General features: G+C 40.3%; 1 protein-coding gene across 3 annotated transcripts in view; it reads left to right on the top strand.

Moving 5' to 3' along the window:
* The window catches only part of dnah9 (dynein, axonemal, heavy chain 9), a 527,557-nt gene that overhangs the window by 435,122 nt on the left and 68,583 nt on the right, over window positions 1–23,852 (top strand). For all 3 annotated transcript variants that reach the window (XM_059948782.1, XM_059948781.1, XM_059948783.1), the window contains one exon: window positions 3,203–3,394. In XM_059948782.1, coding sequence (XP_059804765.1) covers window positions 3,203–3,394 — 192 coding nt within the window. The remainder of the gene's footprint in view (window positions 1–3,202; window positions 3,395–23,852) is intronic.

Below are 23,852 nucleotides of genomic sequence, written 5' to 3'. Positions count from 1 at the left end.
TTTTGTTTTATAATCCTGTTTTTTTTTAACTGAACATTTATCCTTCCAGTTTTCTCTCCAGCATCACCGAGATGCCAACCAATGCTGGCTTAGATTTCACAGCTTTGCAGACCATAAGACATAGGAGCAGAATTAGGCCATTTGGCCCATTGAGTCTACTTTGCCATTTCATTGTGGTTGATCCATTTCCCTCAACCCCATTCTTCTGCCTCCTTCCTATAACCTTTCATGCCCTGACTAATCAAGAATCTATCAATGTCCACCTTAAATGCACATAGCGGCCTAGCCTCCAGAGACCCCTGTGGCAACAAATTGCACGGACTCACTACCCTCTGGCTAAAGAAATTCCTCCCCATTTCTGTTCTAAATGGATGTCCCTCAATCTTGAGGCGGTGTCCTCTGATCATAGACTCCCCCCATCAAAGGAAACATCTTCACATCCACTCTATCAACATTTGATAGGCTTCAATTTCTTCAAATTTCACCAAGTACAGGCCCAGAGCTCTCAATCGCTGCTCATATAACCCCTTCCTTCCTGGAATCATTCTCGTGAACCTCCTCTGAACCCTCTGCAATGTCAGCACATCCTTTCCTAAGTAAGAGCCCAAACCTGATAACAATACTCCAAGCAAGGCCTTACCAGTGCCTTATGCAGCCTCTGCATTACATCCTTGCTTTTATATTCTAGTTCTCTTGATGTGAATGCTAACATTGCATTTGCCTTCCTCACCACCGATTCAACCTGAAAATTATTCTTTAGGGAATCCTGGATGAGGACTCCCAAATCCTTTTGCATCTCAGATTTTTGATTTTTCACTCAAATCAAATCAAGTTTACTTATCATTCAAACCAGACATGTATACAGTCAAATGAAACAGTGTTCCTCTGGGGCCAAAGGTATTACGTACGTACATTCAAAATAATGAGAGAGAGAAAGAACTAAACACACATTGTTACACTAGAAATCACATTTATTGTCCAAGTCCCTGACCAACATGCAAACTAATGGTACAGCTCCTGGCAATCCAGCTTGTCATTCCACAATCGAACACCAGAGGGCAGCACTGACAGGACAGGCCAGCTTCCAACCGAGAATATACTCTGTGCTACACTGCCTCCAGTGGACTACAGCAGCAGGCAAGCCGGTGGCTTGAGGCCTAATCCTCACTTGATTTGGAAAAACGTCAATGCTTTTATTCCTTCTACTAAAGTGCATGACCATTCAATTCCCGACATTGTATTCCATCTGCCACCAATTTGCCTATTCTTCTAATCTGTCTAAGTCCTTCTGCAGCCCCCCCTGCTTCCTCAACACTACCTGCCCCTCTACCTATCTTCGTATCATCTGCAAACTTGGGTACAAACCATCAATTCCAACTTCCAAATCACTGGCATACAATGTACAAAGGAATGATCCCAACACAGACTGCTGCAGAACACCACTAGTCACCAGCAGCCAATCCAAAATGGATCCCTTTAGTCCCACATTTTGCCTCCTGCCAATCATCCATGCTAGAATCTTTCCTAAAAATACCCTGAGGTATTTTTGTCTAGCAGCATTCATGTATAGCGCCTTGTCAAAAGCTTTCTGAAAATCCTAGTTCACAACATCCACTGATTTACTTTGTCTATCTTGCTTCTTATTTCCTCAAAGAATTCTAGCAAGTTTGTCCAGCAAGATTTTCCCTTAACGAAACGATGCTGACTTTGTCATGTGCCTCCAAATACCCTGAAAACACATCCTTAATAATTGACTACAACATCCTCCCAACTACTGAGGTCAGGCTAACTGGCCTTTAATTTCCTATCTTTTGCGTGGAGTGACATTTGCAACTTTTCAGTCCTCTAGAACCGTGCTGGTCTATTGATTCTTGGAATGACATTACTAATGCCTCCACAATCTCTTCTGCAACCTCTTATAGAACACTGGGATGTAGTCCATCAGGTCCATGTAACTTTTTTGCCATCCAATCTTTTAGTTTCCAAAGCATCATGTTCCTAATAATAGCAGCTGTGCTCACTTCTGCCCTTGACATGCTCGTATTTCCGGCACACTACTGGTGTCTTCTACAGTGAAGACTGATGCAAAATGCTTATCCACCATTTCCTTGCCCCCCATTACTATGTCTCCAGCATAATTTGCCAGTGGTCCAATATCTACTTGTGCTCCTAATAAATATCACATTTTTATGTCTGAATTCTAATTTGGATTCCAAGAATATCTGATGTTCTGACAATATTTAAACTTTTGAGAGGAATCAGAACCAAATATGATCCTAGACACGCTTGTACATTTATGCTTTAGGCCACTGGATGTGAACTAGAGAAGTATTTTCATTGGCTTTTACTGCTATCTGGAAGGAAAGAAAGCCCCTATGCTTACCCTGGACAGAATAACTACTGAATATAGCAAATTCTTGTTCTGGTTAAAGCATAATTGCACTATAAAGTACTTTCAGCTCAGCCATAGGGAAGTTCAGATTGGTACAAGACTCATTGTTTTCTGTCAATAGAGAACAGACTTCCTGATAAATTAGCCTACCATCTTTCCATTTAAACCAATCTCCACCTGATAAACTAAGTTCTTTCTTATTTGAAGACACGTCTGCCCTAGGAAACTCACGTAAATAGAAACTTTAATGGTTCCAGTGAGTACAAAAGTCAAGTCTTAATTTAATGATTACAACAAATTTGGCCGATGAAAGATTAGTCCACTTTGCTGAAATTTAATAAATGTTATTGGTGAGTAGTAATAGGCCAGTTTTAAATGTTGGGTACATTTGAATGATGGGAAATTTTGCAGATGTTTGATTACTGTTAGGCATCATACAAATTACAGAAGTTTTCTTCAAAAAGAAGAGTCTCTAAGAAGTTTTTATAACATTTTGTTTCAATATATCTCATGTAATAGGTTATGTTTTGCACTTTGTCAAGAGCAAGTTCAATGTTTTGCTAAAATCCAAGAAAGCTCCTTTAGCTGAGTATCCATCTGACATGATTAATTCTTGCTAAGTGTAAAGATATTTAGAAAATGTGTACTTTGTATTAAATTTCCTTGTCTGCAGTAAATTGTAATGTAGTCATGCATTTACTAAAGTAGCTTACATTGATTTTCTGTGTACAGTAAAATAATATCTCCTTAGAAAATTATCATTATTTGAGAATAATGCAAGCCTGTGCATGTTTCCACTCTTCATCCTAGGACACATTGGAAATGTGTGCACGAGAGAATGAATTCAAGAGCATTCTCTTTGCTCTTTGCTACTTTCATGCAGTTGTGGCAGAGAGGCGTAAATTTGGGCCACAGGGTTGGAACCGATCTTATCCATTCAATACCGGAGATCTCACCATCTCAGTTAATGTTCTGTACAACTACCTGGAGGCAAACGCAAAGGTAAATCAGGACTGCGTGATATGAGGGTTATGTCATGGATTGACACATGAGTTTATTGCTAGCCATCTAGTTTAATGGGATGAAGACCTTTGTCTGCTATCTGCATTGTAATTTTAGCTGCTAAAATATGGAGAAGTTTTCCATAATTCAGTACTGATCTCATTCAAACACATTTTTTGGGGGGGGGACATTGGGGTTGTTCATGAAGGATGATTGTAGCACGACCATTCAGAGGATAGAAATCTTGCATTATATAACCTTTCTCTGCACTCGTGCTGAATTTTATATGATTCCATGCCATTGACACGTAACTCACCAAATATTTGATAGATGTTTGCATAATATTTAAAACAATCGATTAAAATAATTTAATCAACTGCTTAGAGTTCAGATTTCTACCTTGATTAAGTTTGTCTGTCTGGACACTAATTCCACTTTCTGCAAAAGGGTGGTTCAGAAGTTTGAGTAAAAAAGTTACCAAACTGAGCTCTAACACCTGCTCTCTGAAATATTATGCTGCAGTTCCCAAGGAGGCACTGGACTGCGTAGAGAGAGAGAATGAGTTTAAAAGAAGTGAGCAGAGCAGTTGGCACATTTTTGCATACCGCAATTCCCCAGTAAACACTGAATTGCATATAACTAGGCACTTGGCAAGTTCCAATAAAAAGAAGTCAGGTTGAAGCAGACAGCCATTATGGGCGCTCCCATTGTGTGAGTGAGCCAGTGTTAGAGTGGGGAGTTGAGGCTGAGGCTCTTTGAGACTTCGGTGAGGAGAGGCATAGGCCATGGATAATTTTTTTTGTTATTTATTCTTTCTTTTTTGTTGCACATTTAGAACAATAGGGATACCAGACAGGAGAGTGGAATGCTCCTCTTGCAAGTTGTGGCAGGTCAGGGGGAACTCCTGCAAGGTGCATCAAGCTGCAGCTTCTAAAAGGCTGTGTTTAAAGAGCTGGAGCTGGAACTGGATGAACTGAGGCTCATTCTGGATTCTGAGGGTTGATAGACAGGGCATACAGGGAAGCACTTATACCCAAGTTGCAGGAGTCACACAGGTAACTGTGTGACTGTCAGGAGGGGGCAAGGGGATAGGCAATCAGTGCAGACTGGCTGTTCCAGTCAACAGCAAGTATGCCTCTTTGGATACTTTTGGGGGAGGGAGGTGATCTAGCAGAGGAAAGTCACAGTGGTCAGGACTGACTGACTCTGTGACTCAGAAGCGAAGGAGAGAGAAGAGACAAGTGGTTGTGATAGGGGATTCATTGGTTAGGAGAACAAAAGGGTGTTCTACTGGATGAGAATGAGATTTCAAGATAGCATATTACCTCCTGGGTGCCAGGGTCAGGGACATCTCAGAACGAATCTACAGCATTAAATGTGAGGGTGAGCATCCAGAGGCTGTGGTCCACATTGGTAACTATGGCATGGGTAGGAAAGATGACAAGGTCCTGCAAAGTGAGTTCAGGGAGTTGGTGCTTAAGTAAAAGGGCAGGACCTCCAAGGTTGCGATCATGGGATTGCTACCCATGCCACGTGCTAGTAAGGCCAGAAATAAGAAGATTGTACAGTTTACCTCGTGGCTAAAGAGATGGTACAGCATGAAGGGCTTTGGGTTTTTGGATCATTGGGCTCTCTTGCAGGGAAGTTGGGGCCTATACAGAAGGGACTGTGTTTACTTGAACTGGAGGGGTACTAATATGCTAGTGCTGCATGGGGGAGATTAAACTAGAGTTGCAAGGAGATGGGAACCAGAGTACCAGAGCAGAGAGGTTGTTGGATAAGCCTACGTACAGGGTCAGGAAACAAAAGATTTAGCATGGTGGCACTAATGTTCTGTGCTGTGTATATTTCAATGCAAGGAATACTGTAGGAAAGGTGAATAAGCTCAGGGCATGAATCAGGAAATGGAATTATGACATTGTAGCCATTCATGAGACTTGGTCGCAGGAAGGGCAGAACTGACAGCTCAATGTTTCAGGGTTCTTTTGTTTTTAATGTGATAGAGTAGGAGAGATTAACGGAGAGGGCTGGCATTACTAGTCAGGAAAAATGTCACTGCACTGCTCAATTAGGACAGAGTGGCAAACTCATCTGGTCAGTTTCATGGGTAGAACTGAGCAATAAGAACGGTATGACCTACAATTTGCCTACCAGCACAACTGATCAACAAATGGCTCACTCACCTGGAGAAGAGGGTTGCTGTTCTTTGACTACAGATCAGCATTCAACACCATAATTCATCCCAGGCTCAACAATGAGCTCAGAGACCTCAGCCTGCATCCTGCCTTGTGCAGCTGGGTCCTGGACTTCCTGTCGGATTGCTGACAGGTGGTAAGGATGGGCACCCTCTCCTCTGCCCCTCAGCACAGGAGCCCCCCAGGCCTGTGTCCTGAGCCCCCTCCTCTACTCCCTATACACCCAGGACTGTGTTGCCATGCATGGCTTCAGTCTGCTGATCAAATTTGCAGATGAAACAATATTGATAGGCCTTATTTCCAACAATGATGAGACAGCCTGCAGAGGAGAAGTCAATGCCCTGAGTTTGGCATGAGTCCCCATTCCTCAGGACTTTCTACAGGGGCACCATCAAGAGCATCCTGACCGGCTGCATCACTGCCTGGTATGGAAACTGTACTACCCTTAATCACAGAGCACTGCAGAGAGTGGTGCGGACAGCCCAGTGAATCTGTGGATGTGAACTTGCCTTTATTCTGGATGTGTACAGCAGTAGGTGCATAAAAACGGCCTGGAGGATCATCAGGGACTGCAGCCACCCCAACCACAAAGTGTTTTGGCACCTGCTGTCTGGTAGACAGTACTGCAGCTTCTTTCACCAGCCTATCATTGATGATTTACCAATACACATCGATCTTATTGCATATCTGACTGTTCAAACATGTATACAAAACAATTATGTATGCAATCTTAGTGTTTGGGCAATATCCTCCTACTTTTCCCTTCCTTATTGCTTGTATATTGCGAAAGAGATAGAACATAAAGATTTTTCCCTCATCATGTTGTGAGATGGATGTAAGAAATAAAATAAATAAAACTCCAAATCATAATAAATGGGATTATATTATAGACCACCTAACCGACCGTGGGATTTAGAGGAGCAAATCTGAGAAACATAAGGTTGTGATGTAAGGTGATTTTAACTGTCTACTTACTGACTGGAATCCCATACTGTAAAAGGGCTGGATGGCAGAGAGTTTGTCAAATGTATTAAGGAGAATTTCCTTAATCAGTACATAGAAGTCCCAAATAGAGTGAGTGTGTACTAGACTTCTATTAGGGAATGATTCAGGACAGGTAACAGAAACTTGTGAGGGAACTCTTCGTGCCTAGTGACCATAATGTCATTACTTTCAAGGTAATTATGGAAAAGGTTAGGTCTGGTCCTTGAGCTGAGATTCTAAATTAGAGAAAGGCCAATTCGGAAATGATCTGGCAAGGGTGGGAGGCCTTTAAAAGTGAAATTTTCAGAGTACAGTATTTATATGTTTCTGACAGAATATAACACAAGGATAACAGATTTAGGGAGCTTTGGTTTTTGAGAGATATTGAGACCTTGGTTAATAAATTGAAGGAGGTTCATAGAGGCTATAGGCAGGTTGGTATTAACGAGGTTCTTGAGGAGTATAAGAAATACAAGAGAACACTTAATAAAGAAAACAGGAGGGCTAAAAGAAGGCAAGAGGTTTCTCTAGCAGACAAGGTGAAGGAGAATCCGAAAGGTTTCTATGGATACACAGCATTAAGAATAGCAAGGGACAGAATTGGTCCTATGGAAAGTCAGAGTGCTAATCTGTGCGTGGAGCCAAAGGAGATGGAAGGCATCTCAAGTAGATCTTTTGCGTCTGTCTTTACTTGGGAGACCACGCAATCAATAGAATTGAGGCAATGCAGCAGGGAGGTCATGGTCCCTATACAGATTATAGAGGAGGAGGTGTTTGATTTCTTGAGGCAAATTAGAGTGCATAAGTCACCAGGGACTCACTTACCTTGGCCCTGTGGGAGGCTAGTGCAGAAATTGCCATGGCCCAAACAGAGATATTTAAGTCATCCTTGGGCGCCACTGAGGTTCCAGAGGATTGGAGGATAGCTGATAATTTTCTGCTGTTCAAGAAAGGCTCTAAGAATGTGCCAGGAAATTAAAGGCTGATGAACCTGATATCAGAAGTAGGAAAGTTTTGGAAGGTATTCTGAGAGACCAGATGTGTAAGTACATATTTGGATAGGCTATTGCTAATCAGTCCCAGGGACTGATTAGGGATAATCAACATGGCTTTATACGTGTAAGATCATGTCCAATCAATCTTATAGAGTTTTTATAAGTAAGATGCCGGGAAAGTTGATGAAGGTAAGGTTGTGGATGTTGTTTACATGGACTTTAGCAAGGCCCCACGTGGGAATACAGATCCAAAATTCCTTTAAGTATTGCCATAGGTACTGTAGAAATGGTTGTAAAGAAAGCTTTTGGCAGTTTGGCCTTCATAAATTGATTTATTGAGTACAAGAGTTGGGATGTTATGCTGAAATTGCATAAGATATTGGTGAGGCCTAATTTGGAGTATTATGTGCAGTTTTGTTCAGCTGCCAACAGAAAAGATGTCACCCAGATTGAAAGAATACTGAGAAAATTTACAAGGATGTTGCCAGGACTTGAGGACCTGAGTTATAGGGAAAGGTTGAATTGGTTAGGACTTCCGAGAACAAAGAAGTTTGGAGGGAGATTTGATAGAGATATACAAAATTATGAGGGGTATAGATAGGATAAATGCAAGCAAGCTTTTCCACTGATGTTGGGTTAAGTGTGAAAGGTGAAAAGTTTAAGGGAAACATGATGAAGAACTATTTCAGACAGAGTATGAGAATATAGAACAACCTGCCTTTGCAAGTGGTGGATATGGGTTTGATTTCAACATTTAAGAGAAATTTGGATAGGTATGGACGGTTATGGTCCAGGTGGAGGTCAATGGGTCTAGGCAGATTAATGGCTTGGCATTTCCTAGTTGTGACAAGGAGACTGTTTTTGTACTGTATGACTCTTTAACTAAAATAAGAACACTCAACAGCTAAGGCAGCAACTGTGAAAAGAATCAGAATCAGGTTTAATATCACCAGCATATGTCATTAAATTTTGTTAAGAATATGGCAGCAGTACATGAAGTACGTGATAAATAAATATAGAGGGGGAAAAATTGAATTACGCTAAGTATATATACAGTGCCTATTAAAAAAAAGTATTCAACCCCCCCCCCACCCCAGAAGTTTACATGTTTTATTGTTTTACAACACTGAATCACGGTGGCTTTTAGGCTTTAAACACTGATCAACAGAAAAGACTCTTTCGTGTCGAAGTGTAACTTTCCAAGTCCAGCCACAAATTCTCAATTGGATTGAGGTCTGGACTCTGATTTGGCCACTCCAGGACATTAACTTTGTTGTTTTTAAGTCATTCCTGTGTAGCTTTGGCTTTATGCTTGGGGTTATTGTCTTGCTGGAAAACAGATCTCCAAAGTTACGTTTTTCTTACAGACTGCATCAGGCTTTCATGCAAGATTTCCCTGTATTTTGCTGAATTCATTTTACCCTCTACTTTCACAAGACTTCCAAGTCCTGTTGCAGTGAGGCATCCCCACATCATAATGCATGCTTCATGGTAGGGATGGCATGTTTTTGATAATGTGCGGTGTTTGGCTTATGCTAAGCATAGCATTCAGTCTGATGGTCAAAGTGCTCAATTTTGGTTTCACTAGACCCAAGAACCTTCTTCCAACTGATTTCTGAGCCTCCTACATGCCTTCTGGCAAACTCTAGCTGAAATTTCATGTGACTTTTTTTCAACAATAACTTTCTCTTTGCCACTCTTTCCATAAAGCTGTGACTGGTGAAGCACTTGGGCACGAGTTGTTGTATGCACAGTCTCCCATCTCAGCCACTGAAGCTTGTAACTCCTCCAGAGTTGTCGTAGGTCTTTTGGTGGCCTCCCTCACTAGTCCTCTTCTTGCATGGTCACTCAGTTTTTGAGGATGGTCTGCTCCAGCCTGATTTACAGCTGTGCCATATTCTTTCTATTTCTTGATGATTAACCTAACTGTACTCCAAGGGATATTCAGTGACTTGGAAATTTCATTGTATCCATCTCCTGACATGTGTTTTTTAATAACCTTTTCATGGAGTTGCTTGGAGTGTTCTTTTGTCTTCATGGTGTAGTTTTTGCCAGGATACTGACTCACCAGCAGTTGGACCTTCCAGATACAGGTGTATTTTTATAAATTAAAACACCTTGATTGCACCTTGAACTACTTGTGTAACTTCAAAAACCAAATGGCTACACCAGTGATGATTTGGTGTGTTGTATCAAAGGAGGTGAATACTTATGCCATCGATTATTTTGTGTTTTATATTTGTAAATAATTTGGATCACCTTGTAGAAATCTATTGTCATTTTGACAAACAAGAGTCTTTTTGACTTGATCAATGTCAAAAAAAAAGCTAAATTAAATTCACTGTGATTGAATGTTGTAAAACAATAAAACATGAAAGCTTCCCAGTGGGTGGGGGTGCCTATGCTTTTTATAGGCACTGTACGTTTATTAAAATAAGTAGTTCAAAAATAAAACACAGAAATATAAAAAAGTAGTGAGTAATTGATGGGTTCAATGTCCATATAGAAATCGGATGCTGTAAGGGAAGATGCTGCTCCTGATTTGTTGAGTGTATGTCTTCAGGGTTTTGTACCTCCTTCCCAATAGTAACAATGGGAAGAGTGCATGTCTTGGGAGGTGGGATCCTCAATGATTTGTGCCTTCCTCCTGAGGCATCTCTCCTTGTAGATGTCTTAGATACTATGGAGGCTAGTACTCACAGTAGAGCTGACTAATTTTACAAGTTTCTGCAACTTTCTTTAATCTTGTGCAGTAGAACACCATACTAGACTGATGCATCCAGTCAGAATGCTTTCCATGGTGCATTTGTAGAAGTTTTTGAGCATTTTTGTTGACAAATAAAAATGAAATATAGCCTCTGTCATTCTTTATAGCTGTATCAGCATGTTGCATCCAGGAATTATGGAATCATAGTAATACAGCATAGAAACAGGCCATTTGACTTACCATCACCATGCCAGCCAAGATGAACCCATCCATATTAATCCCCTCTTCCACCATTTGGCCTGTAGCCTTCAATGCTGAGGTGATTTAACTGCTCTTCCAGACACTTCTTACATATTGCCAGTGACTGCTTCCCTGCTCTATAAGGCGGTGTATTCCACTTAGTCAGCACTGTCAGGGTGAAAATAATTTCCTCCTAAGATCCCTGCTAAATCTCTTTCCCTTATCCTAAATCTATATCCTCTGGTTTTACTTGCCTCTAACACAGGGGAAATTTAACTGCAGTCTACTCTGATCTGATCATTCAAGCATCACTTAACCTTCCCTGTTCCAGAGTAAATAGGCCAGGTCTCTCCAGTTTCTTCTCATAAATAAAACACTCCCTCTCGGGCAACATCCTTGTGAATCTTCTCTGCATTTTGTCCAGTGATATTTTACGCAATCAGAGCGAGTTAAGGGAGTTAAAATTTTAGGCCAGACACCCGCCAATGGAAGTGGGGAAGAGAAAAAACGGTAGCTAATTCACAGAGAAGATGGCAGGAAAGATGGGAAGGATAATGAGAATATCTGAAATAGGTTGAGACCAGATCAAAAAGCTTCACGGGTTATCAAGAAAGTGACCATTCTGCTTTCTCTGTGTCATGTGCTGGTAACAGCAGGATTGTCCAACATGTTTGGCAGTTGGTCTGAGAGAGGAAAACTGAGCAGAAATCATAGGTAGCTGATTTACAGCAGGAATAACCAACTCTTATATGGACAAAATGTGAATTACCCCTGGTTGGAGAATTTGATCTTTATTTCAGAATGCTGTGGGTTAAAATTACCTCCTTATTTCAGATTGCCAGCTATTGCATTTCTTTTGAATTTTATTTTCTGCACCAACTTATTTGCATATCATCAAACATATAATTTTCATTAAATTAGTTGCAATTGTGTATTTAGTATGTAAATATTTTCAGATTAAAATATTATTTGTTATATTTAGGAAGGGTTTTATTCACACTACAAAAAGTAAATTTATCACCAAGATAATCATTTTTATAAGAACTCTATTCCACCATCAATGAGTTAACCCAATTGTAAGTGATTAAAATTGATTTTGGAAGTTGATACTGTACAAAAAAAATCAAAAAATTGATTTTTTTTAATGTATGAAGTCTCCTTCTTTGTAATTTAAATAAGCTCACAATATTTACAAATTTCTAATTAATGCCTGTAAAGATTCTGGCATATGGAAGGAAAGATTAATTTGAAAAGCATCTTTAATGGTGTAATTAGCAGAAATTCATTTACCAAGAGACTTAATTCATTCTGGAAGTGTGGTCAGTTTCTATGTATTATTTATTTAGTGATACAATGCAGAGTAGCGACTTTTCTGACCCTTTTTGAGCCACTTTGCCCTAGTAACCCTGACAAACCTGACTGAATTATGGAACAATTTACAATGAACCATTAACTCACCCAGTACATCTTTGATCATTGGTGGAAGCCACAGCACACAAAAAAAAACCCATGCATTCCACTGGGAGGAAGTGTAGGTTCCTTAAACACAGAACCGGAATTGAACTCTGAATTCTGGAATGCTCTGAGCCGTAACCTTGATGCCCAAGTTTAGGCAGGATTTGATTCTAAACTGGTCACAAGGACATGGTTTGCGCGGGTTATACTTTTAACTGGAAATTATTTCATCTTCTGTGCTAATTTGGTCAGTTTATTTGACACTACTACTACTACGATGTCGACTCAGGCCTGGGGGACCGGTGTCGGGCACGATGATGGACTCTCCACTCCTCCCTCTCCCTCATCAGTATGTTCAGTTCATCTACATTAGCCGTGCCGCTATCTTCTAGGAGCGTGTTGACCATAGTCTTGGGAGGGTGCCCAGGGTTTATCCTCCCATGCTTGGGCTCCCATGTGATGACTGGGCTGGCAGGTCGCTCAGGGTGGCAGAGACAGTGCCCCGCTAGTTGCAGTCTTCTCGTCTTGATTTTAGTAGTGAGCATTGGTAGCTCGTCATAGAGCTGGTTGTTCGTCTACAGCACCTTCAACTCAGTCAGTCAGCCAGAGTAGTATCAATGCAAGCGAGACTGAGCCTGCAGCAACGCAAAACCACAGGTCCCAAGGAGAAGATGGACTGGAAGGTCTTCTCCTCACAACCTATTTTTCAAGCCCAGCACACTGTGGAAGTGAGAAATCACTTTGGCCCACTGGAGAGGGAGGATGAAGAGACTGCCACCAACCACTATCAACGGCTCATAGACGCACACACAGATGTAACAAAGTGTCTGCCTTCTGTGAAGCAAATCAAAAAGAGCCAGATCTCAAAAGAATCAGAATCAGAATCCTTTATTATCGCCAAGTATGAGGACACATACAGGGAATTTGATGCCAGTTTCCCTGAGCTCTCTCTGTACAGAATTAAAAGCAAACAAAAACAATAGTGCAAATAATCATAAACTATATACAATGAATATTGTATTATATATACACCTCATTGAATGTACAGGTGGACTTGATTTATAATAGACTAAAATTCAAGTGTTCATAAGACTGATGGCATACAGAAAGAAACTGTTCTTGTACCTATTTGTCCTGGCATGCACTGATCTAAAGCACCTACCAGAAGGAAGGAGTTGGAACAGGTGATGTCCAGGGTGTGATGGGTCTACAATAATGCTGCTTGCTCGCTTCCTGACTCTAGATGCATATAAGTCCTGGATCGAGGGCAGCTGCACACCAATAATCCTTTCTGCAGCCCTGACGGTTCTTTGGAGTCTATTCTTGTTTGGTAGCTGATCCAAACCAGACAGTGATGAACAGAGAACAGACTGAAGTTGTTGCAGCAAGAAGTGTGATCAGTGCTTGTCATGCCAAACTTAGAAGGAGTGAAACAGAAGAGCTAAGAGACAAGTTCAAGACAGCAAAGAAGAATCTCTTTGCCACCTATGATCGACTGAAGGAAGAGGAACTAGCTGAGAGGATTAGAGGGGTAGAGGCTCCTAATGAAGACAAGCAGCATGGAGAAGCATGGTGTCACGTCAACGAGCTCAGCAGACAGAAGAAGTCCCCATCAGGTCAAATAAGTGGTAAAACAGCTGAGGACTGTGTCCAGACATGGTTTACTCACTTCAAGAACCTGCTGGGAAGCCCTCCAATGATCACAGAAGAAGAGGACATACCCAGAATACTAAGGCAAGTTGACATTGATGATGGCCCATTCACCATTGAGGAACTGAAGAAGGCCAAATATGAACTCAAACAGGGCAGGAGCTCTGGGCCAGATGGGATGCTACCAGATGTCCTGAAGAACTGCGACCTGATTGGCATCTTGCTGGACATATGTAATTTGGCACTGATGAAAGGCGACAAACCAGAACAGTGGTCACTCTCAAACATTATCCCTGTCCCCAAGTCTGGATCCCTCACAAAGACAGATAACTACCGCAGTATCAGCTTGGCCTGCATCTTAGCAAAGCTATACAATTGGATGATCTTGAACAGGATTCACACTGCCATTGACCCTAAGCTAAGATTCAATCAGAATGGTTTTCGGCAGAAGTGCACAACAGTAATGCAAATACTTGCTCTCTGTAGAATCATCGAGGAAGTCAAGAACAACCTACCAGCCGTGTTTACTTTCATCGATTTTCACAAAGCTTTTGACTTTTGACTCCATTATTTGAAAAATGGGCTGAAAATGCTGCAGTGTATATCAAAACTCGTAACTATTTCTCTCCACAATTTATTTTTGTAACATTAACACCACAGGTCCAAATTCAAATCTAGTTTAGCTTCTTCATCATCAAAAGAATAATTCTCAATATTTTTATGTCACCAAATTTGACAGTTAATGTCCCTGTTGTCCTGAGAAAGTGTATTGGAATTTCTTCTAGATATATTCAATTAATGATACGGCAGTACAGTGGTCAAATGACTGAATTGGCTTCCGGAGTTTAAACCATTGATCAAGAGACATGAGTTTTAACAGCAGCATGACAGCTGGAGAACTTAAAATCAATGAGTGAAATAAATGTGGAATTTAAAACAAAAGGCTGGTCATGGTAACAACAATGAAACCTCTGGATTGTCATAAAATCCCATCTGATAAATTAATATTTTTCAGGGAAGGAAATTTGTGGCCCTTACCCACTGCGACCCATCAGCTATTGACCCTTAACTGCTTCCTCACCTCAGGGATGAACAATAAATGCCAGCAGTGGCATCCATGTTCATATACCAAGAACAGATGAAAGAAATAGCCTGCTACTACATGTCAGAGGATTTGACAGAGGGTAATCAGTCAGAGTCAGTAAAGATGGGGTAGAGTTCTATTCTGAAGACCATTCTGGGAGGGAAATGTGTTTTTCATACATGGCTGGATGCAAATCGCACTGTTGCTTGGATTTATTTAAATATGATTGATGACCATCTGAAATGATCCAGAGTTCCATTCAGTCAAGTCAAATTTCAGCAGCTCGAGAAGATGTCAACATCATCTCTAGGACATTTGCAAAGCAGCAATAAATAGTTCTTTGCCCATGACATCCATATCCTGTAAACAAATTTTAAAAGATGACATGGTCATATCCTGATTGGTACTGCTAAATAGCTGACTAGATTAAATTCATTGATATATGTCTACACGGTATGTTGCTCACTGTATTAGTCCAACAACTATAAGACTTCCCTTTTAAGCTCACAAGACTGTATCTACAAGTTATGCTGCCTTTTACTTTTAAAAACTGATGCATGTTCCCACATTAACATGACAAGTCATCTGCAAAGAAAACCTAATACCCTTCCTAAGTAACAGGTTGCAGCTACCTTCATTTTTATTACACCTCCAACATTGCTGCAAGAAATCTTTCTTGCTTCAGCTCAATAAAAATTCAAAGGGAGCTTTGAAAATATTAACCGTATGCTGATAAGGAAAGCTCAGTCGCATAAACTGCACAAGTGAACACACCAGCTGCCGGCTTGTGTCAAGGGAAGAATATGCTGTAATTATCACAGTTTCAGAAAGACATCCTGCATATCATTGAACGTCACAAACTTCTGCTGCAACGTATATTGGAGCAATTACCTGGATAATGATTGATATCTAGCAATAATTTAATTGAAGAGTTTCATAAAACGTCATTATTGACATCTTAACCTTAAAATTATGTTCTTAAAAATGCTTTTTAAAAAGTCTCTCTCTCTCTCTCTCTCTCTCTCTCTCTCTCCCTCCCTCTCTCCCTCTCTCCCTCTCCCTCTCTCTCTCTCTCTCTCTCTCTCTCTCTCTCTCTCCCTCTCTCTCTCCCTCCCTCCCTCCCTCTCTCCCTCTCTCTCCCTTCTCTCTGCCTCTGCTTTAGAGGATCTTTGAATATATCATTCAAAGTATATCAAATGCTACTTCTGTATTAAAATGACAGGAGAATCATATCTTGCAATGTGTCATGCATTACTGTGCTACTCAGGTGAAACTGTGTTTAATCTAGCCTGGCCTTTAAAGGCACAAAGTCTAACTGCTACAAATGAGCACAGCCCAAGGACATTCAGAATTTAATTATCTGGTCAGGGAACATTGCTGATTGAAATGAGCTTTTCAGCTCTGCACCATAGCTCAAAGGCACCAATATGTTCAGATGGTTTTGCATCTACAAGATATATTAAGTACATGTAATAGATTATTAATATTTTATTGTGGTTGATATTTTATTGTGAATCCTGTGGTAGTTGAAATCAAATGTAATCAGGTATTCCAAAATTATGAAATAACATTGTTTCTGAATTTGTTCAGAAACCCATGAGGAGAAATGCTGGCAGTTCTGCATGGAACTGGTGCCATTTATCTGCAAGGCCCAGGCCAAACAAAGGAAAAACTTGGCTGGACTACTGACCATAAGGGCATAGAAGATAAGATGAATCCGAATGACACCTTGAACCTGTGCCACTGTGATCGTGGCTGGTTGTGATCATTCCTTCCAGTTTCCCATGTCTCTTAACTTTCCAATCAATCATGCGGAGGCCAAGCAAGATAGTGGAATGCCCCTCTTGCAGGATGTAGAAAGTCAGGGAGACCTCCAGTGCACCTACACCTACAAGAAGTGCATTCAGCTGCAGCTTATTACAGGCTGTGTTAAGGAATTGGAACTGGAGCTGAAGGAACTCCGGATCATTAAGGAAGCTGAGGGGCTGATCGACAGGACACGCAGCACAGTAATTACACATGAGTGACGGTCAGGAGGGGGAAATGGGATAGGCAGTCAGTGCAGAGCACTTTGTAGCCATTCCCCACAGGAAAAAAACAGGTATATTGCTTTAGATACTGTTGGGGGAAATGATTTAGCAGAGGAAAGGCACAGCAGTCAGGTCTTTGGCTTTGTGGCTCAGAAAGGAAGGGGACAAAGAAGTGAGCTGCAATGCTAGGTGATTCATTGGTTAAGGGAACAGAAGAGAGGTACTATTGTTGAGAACCAGATCCCTGGATGGTATGTTGAATCAAGAGTGCCACAATGGTAGTCAGAGGTCACGGCCCATGCCGGTACCAATCATATGGGTATGAAGGGTGATGATGCAAAGTTGAAGGACAGAACCTTCAGGGCTGTGATCTCAAGATTACAACCTGTGCCACATGCTAGTGAGGCCAGAAATGGAAAGATTAGACAGTTGTACATTTGGGTGAGGAGATGGTGCAGGGGGAATGTTTTCAGACTTCTAGGGCAGGTGGGACTTGTACAGAAGGGATTATTTACACCTGAACTGGAGGGAGACTAATATCCTTGCAGAAAAGTTTGCTAGTGCTGCAGAGGATTGGGGAAGGGTTGTTTAACTGGAGTTACAAGAGGATGGAAACCAGAGCATCATAGCAGATAGTAGAGTGGTTGGGGGAAGTATGTTGTTCAGCCTACATACAAAGTCAGGAATTGAAAAACTGAGCATAGTGGGACAAATGTTTCGAGTTGTGTACATTTCAATACACTGAGAATTGTGTGAGAGGTGGATGAGCACATGGAATTATGACATTGTCACTATTAGTGAGACTGGTTGCAGGAGGGGCAGGACTAGCAACTCAATGTTCCATGGTTCCGTTGATATAGACATGGTAGAGTGGGAGAGGTGGCATTACTAGTCAGGAAAAACATCAGACAGGTCAGACTGAAGAGCTTGTCTACTGAGTCCATATGGGTGGAGCTGAGAAATAAGGAAGGAATGACCATGTTAATGAGAACACATTATAGACCACTCAATGGTCCGCGGGATTTTGAGGAGAAAATTTGTAGAGAGATCATAGACAGAAATATAAAGTTGTGGTAATAGGTGATAATAATTTTCCACATATTTACTGGGACATCCATACCGCAAAAAGACTGGATGGGAAAGAGTTTGTCAAATGTGTTCAGGAACATCTCCTCAATCAGTAAAAAAGATCCCGATTATAGAAAGTGTGACACTAGATTTCCTGTTGGGGAATGAGACAGGACAGGTGACAGAGGTTTGTTTAGGAGAACCTAGTGAACATAATGCCATTTGTTTCAAGATAGAGAAAGGTAGGTCTGGTCTTTGCATTGAGATTTGAAATTGGAGAAAGTCCAATTTTGGTGGTATCAGAAAGAATCTGGCAGGTGTAAATTGGGACAGGTTGTTTTCTGGAAAAGGTGATCTTGGTAAGTAGGAGGCTTTCAAAAGTGAAATTTTGGATGTTCTTGTGAAAATAAAAGGCACGGGTAACAGATTTAGGGAACATTGGTGTTTGGTTGATATTGAGGCCTAGGTTAAGTAAAAGAAGGAAGTGTGTAGTGGGTATAGGCAGGAAGGAGCAAACGGGGTTCTTGAGAAATATATGAGCTGCGAGAGAACACTTAAGAAGGAAATCAGGAAGGCTAAAAGAAATGCCGTTTCAACATAGCTTTGTGCGTGGTAAATTGTACCTAGCCAAACTTATAGAATTGTTTTAAGGAAGTTACCAGGAACATTGATACAGTCAAGGTAGTGAATGTTGTCTACATGGACTTTAGCAAGGCAAAGACTTGGTTTAGCACCTGTTCTTAAAGACAGCAATTGTGACAGTACACCTTGTACTAAATTGGAGTATCAGCCTAGCTTTCTGTCTCAAATCTCTGTAGTACGATTTGGAACTCTGGCCTCTCAAAGCAGAAGATGACAAGCCATGGCCAACACTAATTTTGTCTAATGAGTTGAATTTCTTTTACCAATGAAAAGGATTATGATTTTGATATCAAATTTAAATATTAATAGCTGCTAAACAAAGATGCCTGTATATTTATATATTTAGTGTAAACTCTTGACTGTAATCTTTTTATCTGTAATATAAATTCATTACTCTTTCAATTCACATTTGATTAATTATTCATGATCATCTTTATTTCTTGCATTTGCCTCAGAAGACGTGATACACAATTCAATTAACCATTTTCTTTTAACTTTGTCTGTTGTCCCTTCCTCTGGTTTCAATATTCAATAATTCACATCTTTTTCCCTCCCCTTTATGCTACAAATCTCCCCTTCAGATTCTAAACAGAGAATAAAATAATAGTGAACTTCAATCACTTCTTCAAGCTCTTGAATGTAAGAGCAGGTTTGCCATTTCTTTATACATGCTTTTTTGGTACAGTATTCAAACATTTTTGCAATAGGTTTAGGAGCAAATTGTTCATCCTTTCTTCTGCCTTAGTTGTTCACTTCTTGGTATCCATTGAAACACTATTCCATTATATTCCTGCTACCCTTATTTAACATGGGAGCTGTTCAGAGTTGCACAGATTTGATTTTGATTTTTTTTATTGAATACTGATCTTCTAATTGTCCACTAAGTACCAAAGGTCCTCAAGTACAGAAATCTCAAACACAGGTCCACCCAGCTTACAGCAGGGTTACTTTTTTTAAATACCGTTCATGGCCCAAATAGTTGGCAAGTCAAAAATGTGGCTGTGAACCAAATTCACACCCAGTGATAGAAATTTGCAACCCTGCATCAAATCAAATCAAATCAAATTTAATTGTCATTCAAACCATACATGGATACAACCGAACGAGACAGCGTTCCTCTGGGGCCTGGGTGCAAAAACATAAATGCATATTATAATAACACGAATATGGGAGAAAAAGAACATAGTCACTTAAGAAAACACATTTTAAGTCCAAGACCCTGAGCGACAAATCCCCACTAATTGATGGTTCCTGGCAGGTCCAATCCAACACTGGAGGGCAGAGCAATTGGAGAGGCCACCCTCAACTGAGAACAGATCAGCTGGCAAATCTATCCCATTATTCCCCCAAATATGTGCAGAGGCTGTACATGCCCAACCATTCTTAAACTGCACGTTGATCTAAATACTTTATCCACCTCAGGGTTACCATTTGTCGGACCAGGCTTCAGTCTCTCACTTTATAGCTTGGAGAACTTTAACCATATAACCATATAACAATCACAGCACGGAAACAGGCCATCTTGGCCCTCCTAGTCCGTGCCGAACTCACCTAGTCCCACCTACCCGCACTCAGCCCATAACCCTCCACTCCTTTCCTGTCCATATACCTATCCAATTTTACCTTAAATGACACAACTGAACTGGCCTCTACTACTTCTACAGGAAGCTCAATCCACACAGCTATCACTCCCTGAGTAAAGAAATACCCCCTCATGTTTCCCTTAAACTTTTGCCCCCTAACTCTCAAATCATGTCCTCTCGTTTGAATAAATTATCTCTTTATCTCTTTTGATTCTTAAACAGACATCTGAATGAAAAATAAAGTTGCTAAAATGGCAACAAATCTAAACTGAAATAACTGGGGAAAAAATAATGCCTAACTCCAGGAAGCAATTGAAATTACTTTTCTGAGGATATTAAGTTGTAAGAATAATGTAAATTCATGTTTAGCTTTCTCCATTGTATTCAAATTTAATTCCATTGAGGCTTTGTGTAGACAGTGAAAAATTTTTTGACAATGTGCACAGAACAATTTTTGCTGAGCTTCAAGTTACTTCCTGCCCTGCTTAAGTAAGGTAGGATGAGTTTGATTATAAATCATACAGCCATTTTATGCATTCATCATTACTGAATAGAATATTTTTATTGTAATTTAATTCCCAGTCTAATGTCTTTAATTATTTTTCCTGATGAAATATTGCCATGGGCATCTTAATGTGGAAAATAAAATAACTATTGTTTTTCTGTTCAGGCAGACGGGAAGCCATCCGATGAATGTAATCATTTACAACCAAGAGGGAGCTTTGTTCTCATTAACAGTGAGATGATTGACAACTAAAGTGATGCAGTCACTGAGCATGAATAAAATAAAAATCCTATTTCACTGGCAATACCTGCCATAGCTTCACTGTCCTGTTCACTTAAAAGAGCTGCCTAACTCTTAATTCATTGCAGCTTACAATGAGTAAAGTTTGCCTTCTCAGTTCCTAAGAACTCAGTATATTATCCTGACATGAAAAGACCTCAAAATATAAAGATTTTTATTTGCAAAGCAGTTCTATTGCTTGAGAAATTCAGTAGAAATATTGGCAATGACTTTGGGAGAAAGCTCTTTTCTTCTCACAAATGCTTCTCACAATCTAGGAGGGTGCTTGGTTCTTGTAGCATTAAGTTTCAGACAGACAGCAGATGAGAACATCAACCTACCTGACTCTCCACAATGATCCTGAAACCTATCACTCGGGCTCAGGTTGAAAGTTTACTACCAAACTTAAGCCATCATTAAGAAGAAAAGGCCCTGTCTATTGAGTATCTCGCTGCTCTACGAAGTAAAAGGAAACAGATGGAAATGAGATAGTATGAAAATGTTTTAGCAGCATATATATCTAACATGAACATAGAAAATTACAGCACTGTACAAGCCCTTCGCCCTAACATATTCTACCTACCTTTTAACCTACTCTAAGATCAATCTAACCCTTCCCTCCTATAAAGCCACCCATTTTCCTATCACATGTGTGCCTATCTAAGAGTTTCTTAAATGTCCTTAATGTATCTTTCTCAACCACCACCCCTGGTAGGACATTCTACATACCCACCACTCTCTGTGTAAAGAAAAAATTAACGTTGACATCTCCTTCAATCACTTTAGCATTATATCCTCTCAAATTAGCCATTTCCACACTAGGAAAACGTGCTGGCTGTCCCATTCTATCAATGGTTCTTGTCATCTTATACACCTCTATCAAGTCTCTTCTCATCCCCCTTTGCTCCAAAGAGGGCTTTGCTCCTGAGCTCGCTCAACCTATCCTTATTAGAATTACACTCCAATCAAGGCAACATCCTGGTAAATCTCCTCTATACCCTCTCTAAAGATTCCACATTCTTCCTATAATGAGGCTATCAGAGCGGAATGTGATATTCCAAGCATGGTCTAACCAGCATTTTATAAAACATTACCTTGTGGCTCTTGAACTCAGTCTCCCAGTTCATGAAACGCAACCCACTAAACGCACTATGAACTTATAGTGATCTGTGGATGAGGATTTAAAGATTCCTCTGCTCCTCCACACTGCCATTAATCCTGCATTCTGCCTTCAATATAATCTCAAGGTTCAAAGTATGTTTGCAGTATGTATCAAAGTATGTATGCAGTACAAAACTGTAAGATCTGTCTTCTCCAGACAGCCATGAAGCCAAGAAAACCATGAAAGCTATTCAAAGAAAAACATCAACCACTTACACGTGCAAAAGAGTTGCGCTAATGGCAGCAAGAACATTAACACTCCCCCCACTAACTTGAAGTACAAGTTATTCAGCAGTGTATTACCTGCCCAGTTAGTAAATTTTGCATAAAATTCTTCATTAAGAAGATTAGTCTATAAATATTTGTGGACCCTAATATGTACGCTAGCAGGGCACAGAGTGGGATGTCAAATTGAAAGTTGATTTTATTGTCATATGCATGTATATGCACAGGCACAATGAAAAACTTAGTTACAGCAACATCACAGCACATCACATTTGACCGACAGCCTTCAAGAGAAAAATATTAATGATAGAAGAAAGAATACAATTAGAACAATGGCCATATTGTGATGGGTCTGGCTGTGGATCTGTAGTGGATCTGGATGGGAGTGAAGCCACACATCTGTGGCATGAGGAGTCAGCAATGGACATTATGCATGGAGGGGATAGTGGGCTGGGGGCTGACACTGGGTCATTGCAGTGCGTCGGAGGCCAAGAAGATTAAAGTAAGTTATGGACCGACTTGGCGGGCATCTTTGTTTTAATAACAATTCCTCTTTGTCTCAGAATGCCCAGAAATGTAAATCACATCAGAGACACCAAGTTGACTGAATCCTACTAAGTTTCCTCTGATACAACACAACCTAGAAATAGCTATTATCATCTTAAATGTGAGGGAAAGCATCAAAATATGATGCTGAAAAAATTATCAATGTATAACTCTGTTCTTGAGCTTCTGTGAAAAGGCAGACCATCAGAAGGGACAAAAATAATGAGTTTGCACCTTCGATTGTTGGAATTCTTTTAGATCCAGATGCTAGAGTTTCACAGGCAGACAATGTCATTATAACTTTAAGTTTCTTTAATAAGGTTGCCTCATGGTGGGACACAGTGAAAAATTCAGTGACAGCCATGAAATGCAACTGCTTTTGAAGTCTGCAGTGAATGCAACTGAACATGAACTTAAGAGGTATTTTCAATACTAATTCATAAACATTGACGTCATTTGTAGTAGTGCTTTGAACTCCTCTGGAGCATCTACTTTCATAAACTTAGTTAAGACCGAGGTAAGTCCCAGCTTTTGATGATGGGTGAACGTTGCCATGGAGAAATCCTACATGTATGACTTCGGAATTGAGCTGCAAGAGTTTTTAAAAAATTTTTTCACATTGTCAAAAAATGTCAGTAGAACGTAAGAAATGTGAACATCGGAAAGCCACACAGCCTTCAATTTTGGTCTGTCATTAAACAAGAACATGTCTGAAGTTCTGCAGTTCCCTACAGTAGCCTTTCATTCTCTGACTGCCTTAATGACCAAATTCTGATAAACTCCATCTTGTATATGGTCTTCAAATGAACATCCACATTCCATGCAGGTGAGAATTCCAAAGTTTCACTGCTTAATAATTGAACTAAGTTTTCTTCATCTCAACCCCATTGCTATATACTTTGCTTCAAGGGCAAAAGATTTTGAACATCTGTAACAGCAGTTCTTCTAAGAATTTTGTACATTTCAATGAATGTAATTTCATTCTGCCTAATCCTTCCAGAAAAGATAGCCCAGCTATCCCAGAACTGAATCCACTAAAGCCACCCAGGGTATGCACTTCCAGATAAGATCTCAAAGAAAAGCCCTAAATGCTTGCAGCAAAGATACAA

Source organism: Hypanus sabinus, chromosome 23 (genome assembly GCF_030144855.1).
Source record: "Hypanus sabinus isolate sHypSab1 chromosome 23, sHypSab1.hap1, whole genome shotgun sequence".
NCBI classification, from domain to species: Eukaryota; Metazoa; Chordata; class Chondrichthyes; order Myliobatiformes; family Dasyatidae; genus Hypanus; species Hypanus sabinus.
The sequence above is the reverse complement of the archived record's forward strand: the minus strand, read 5'-3'. Positions and strand labels throughout refer to the sequence as shown.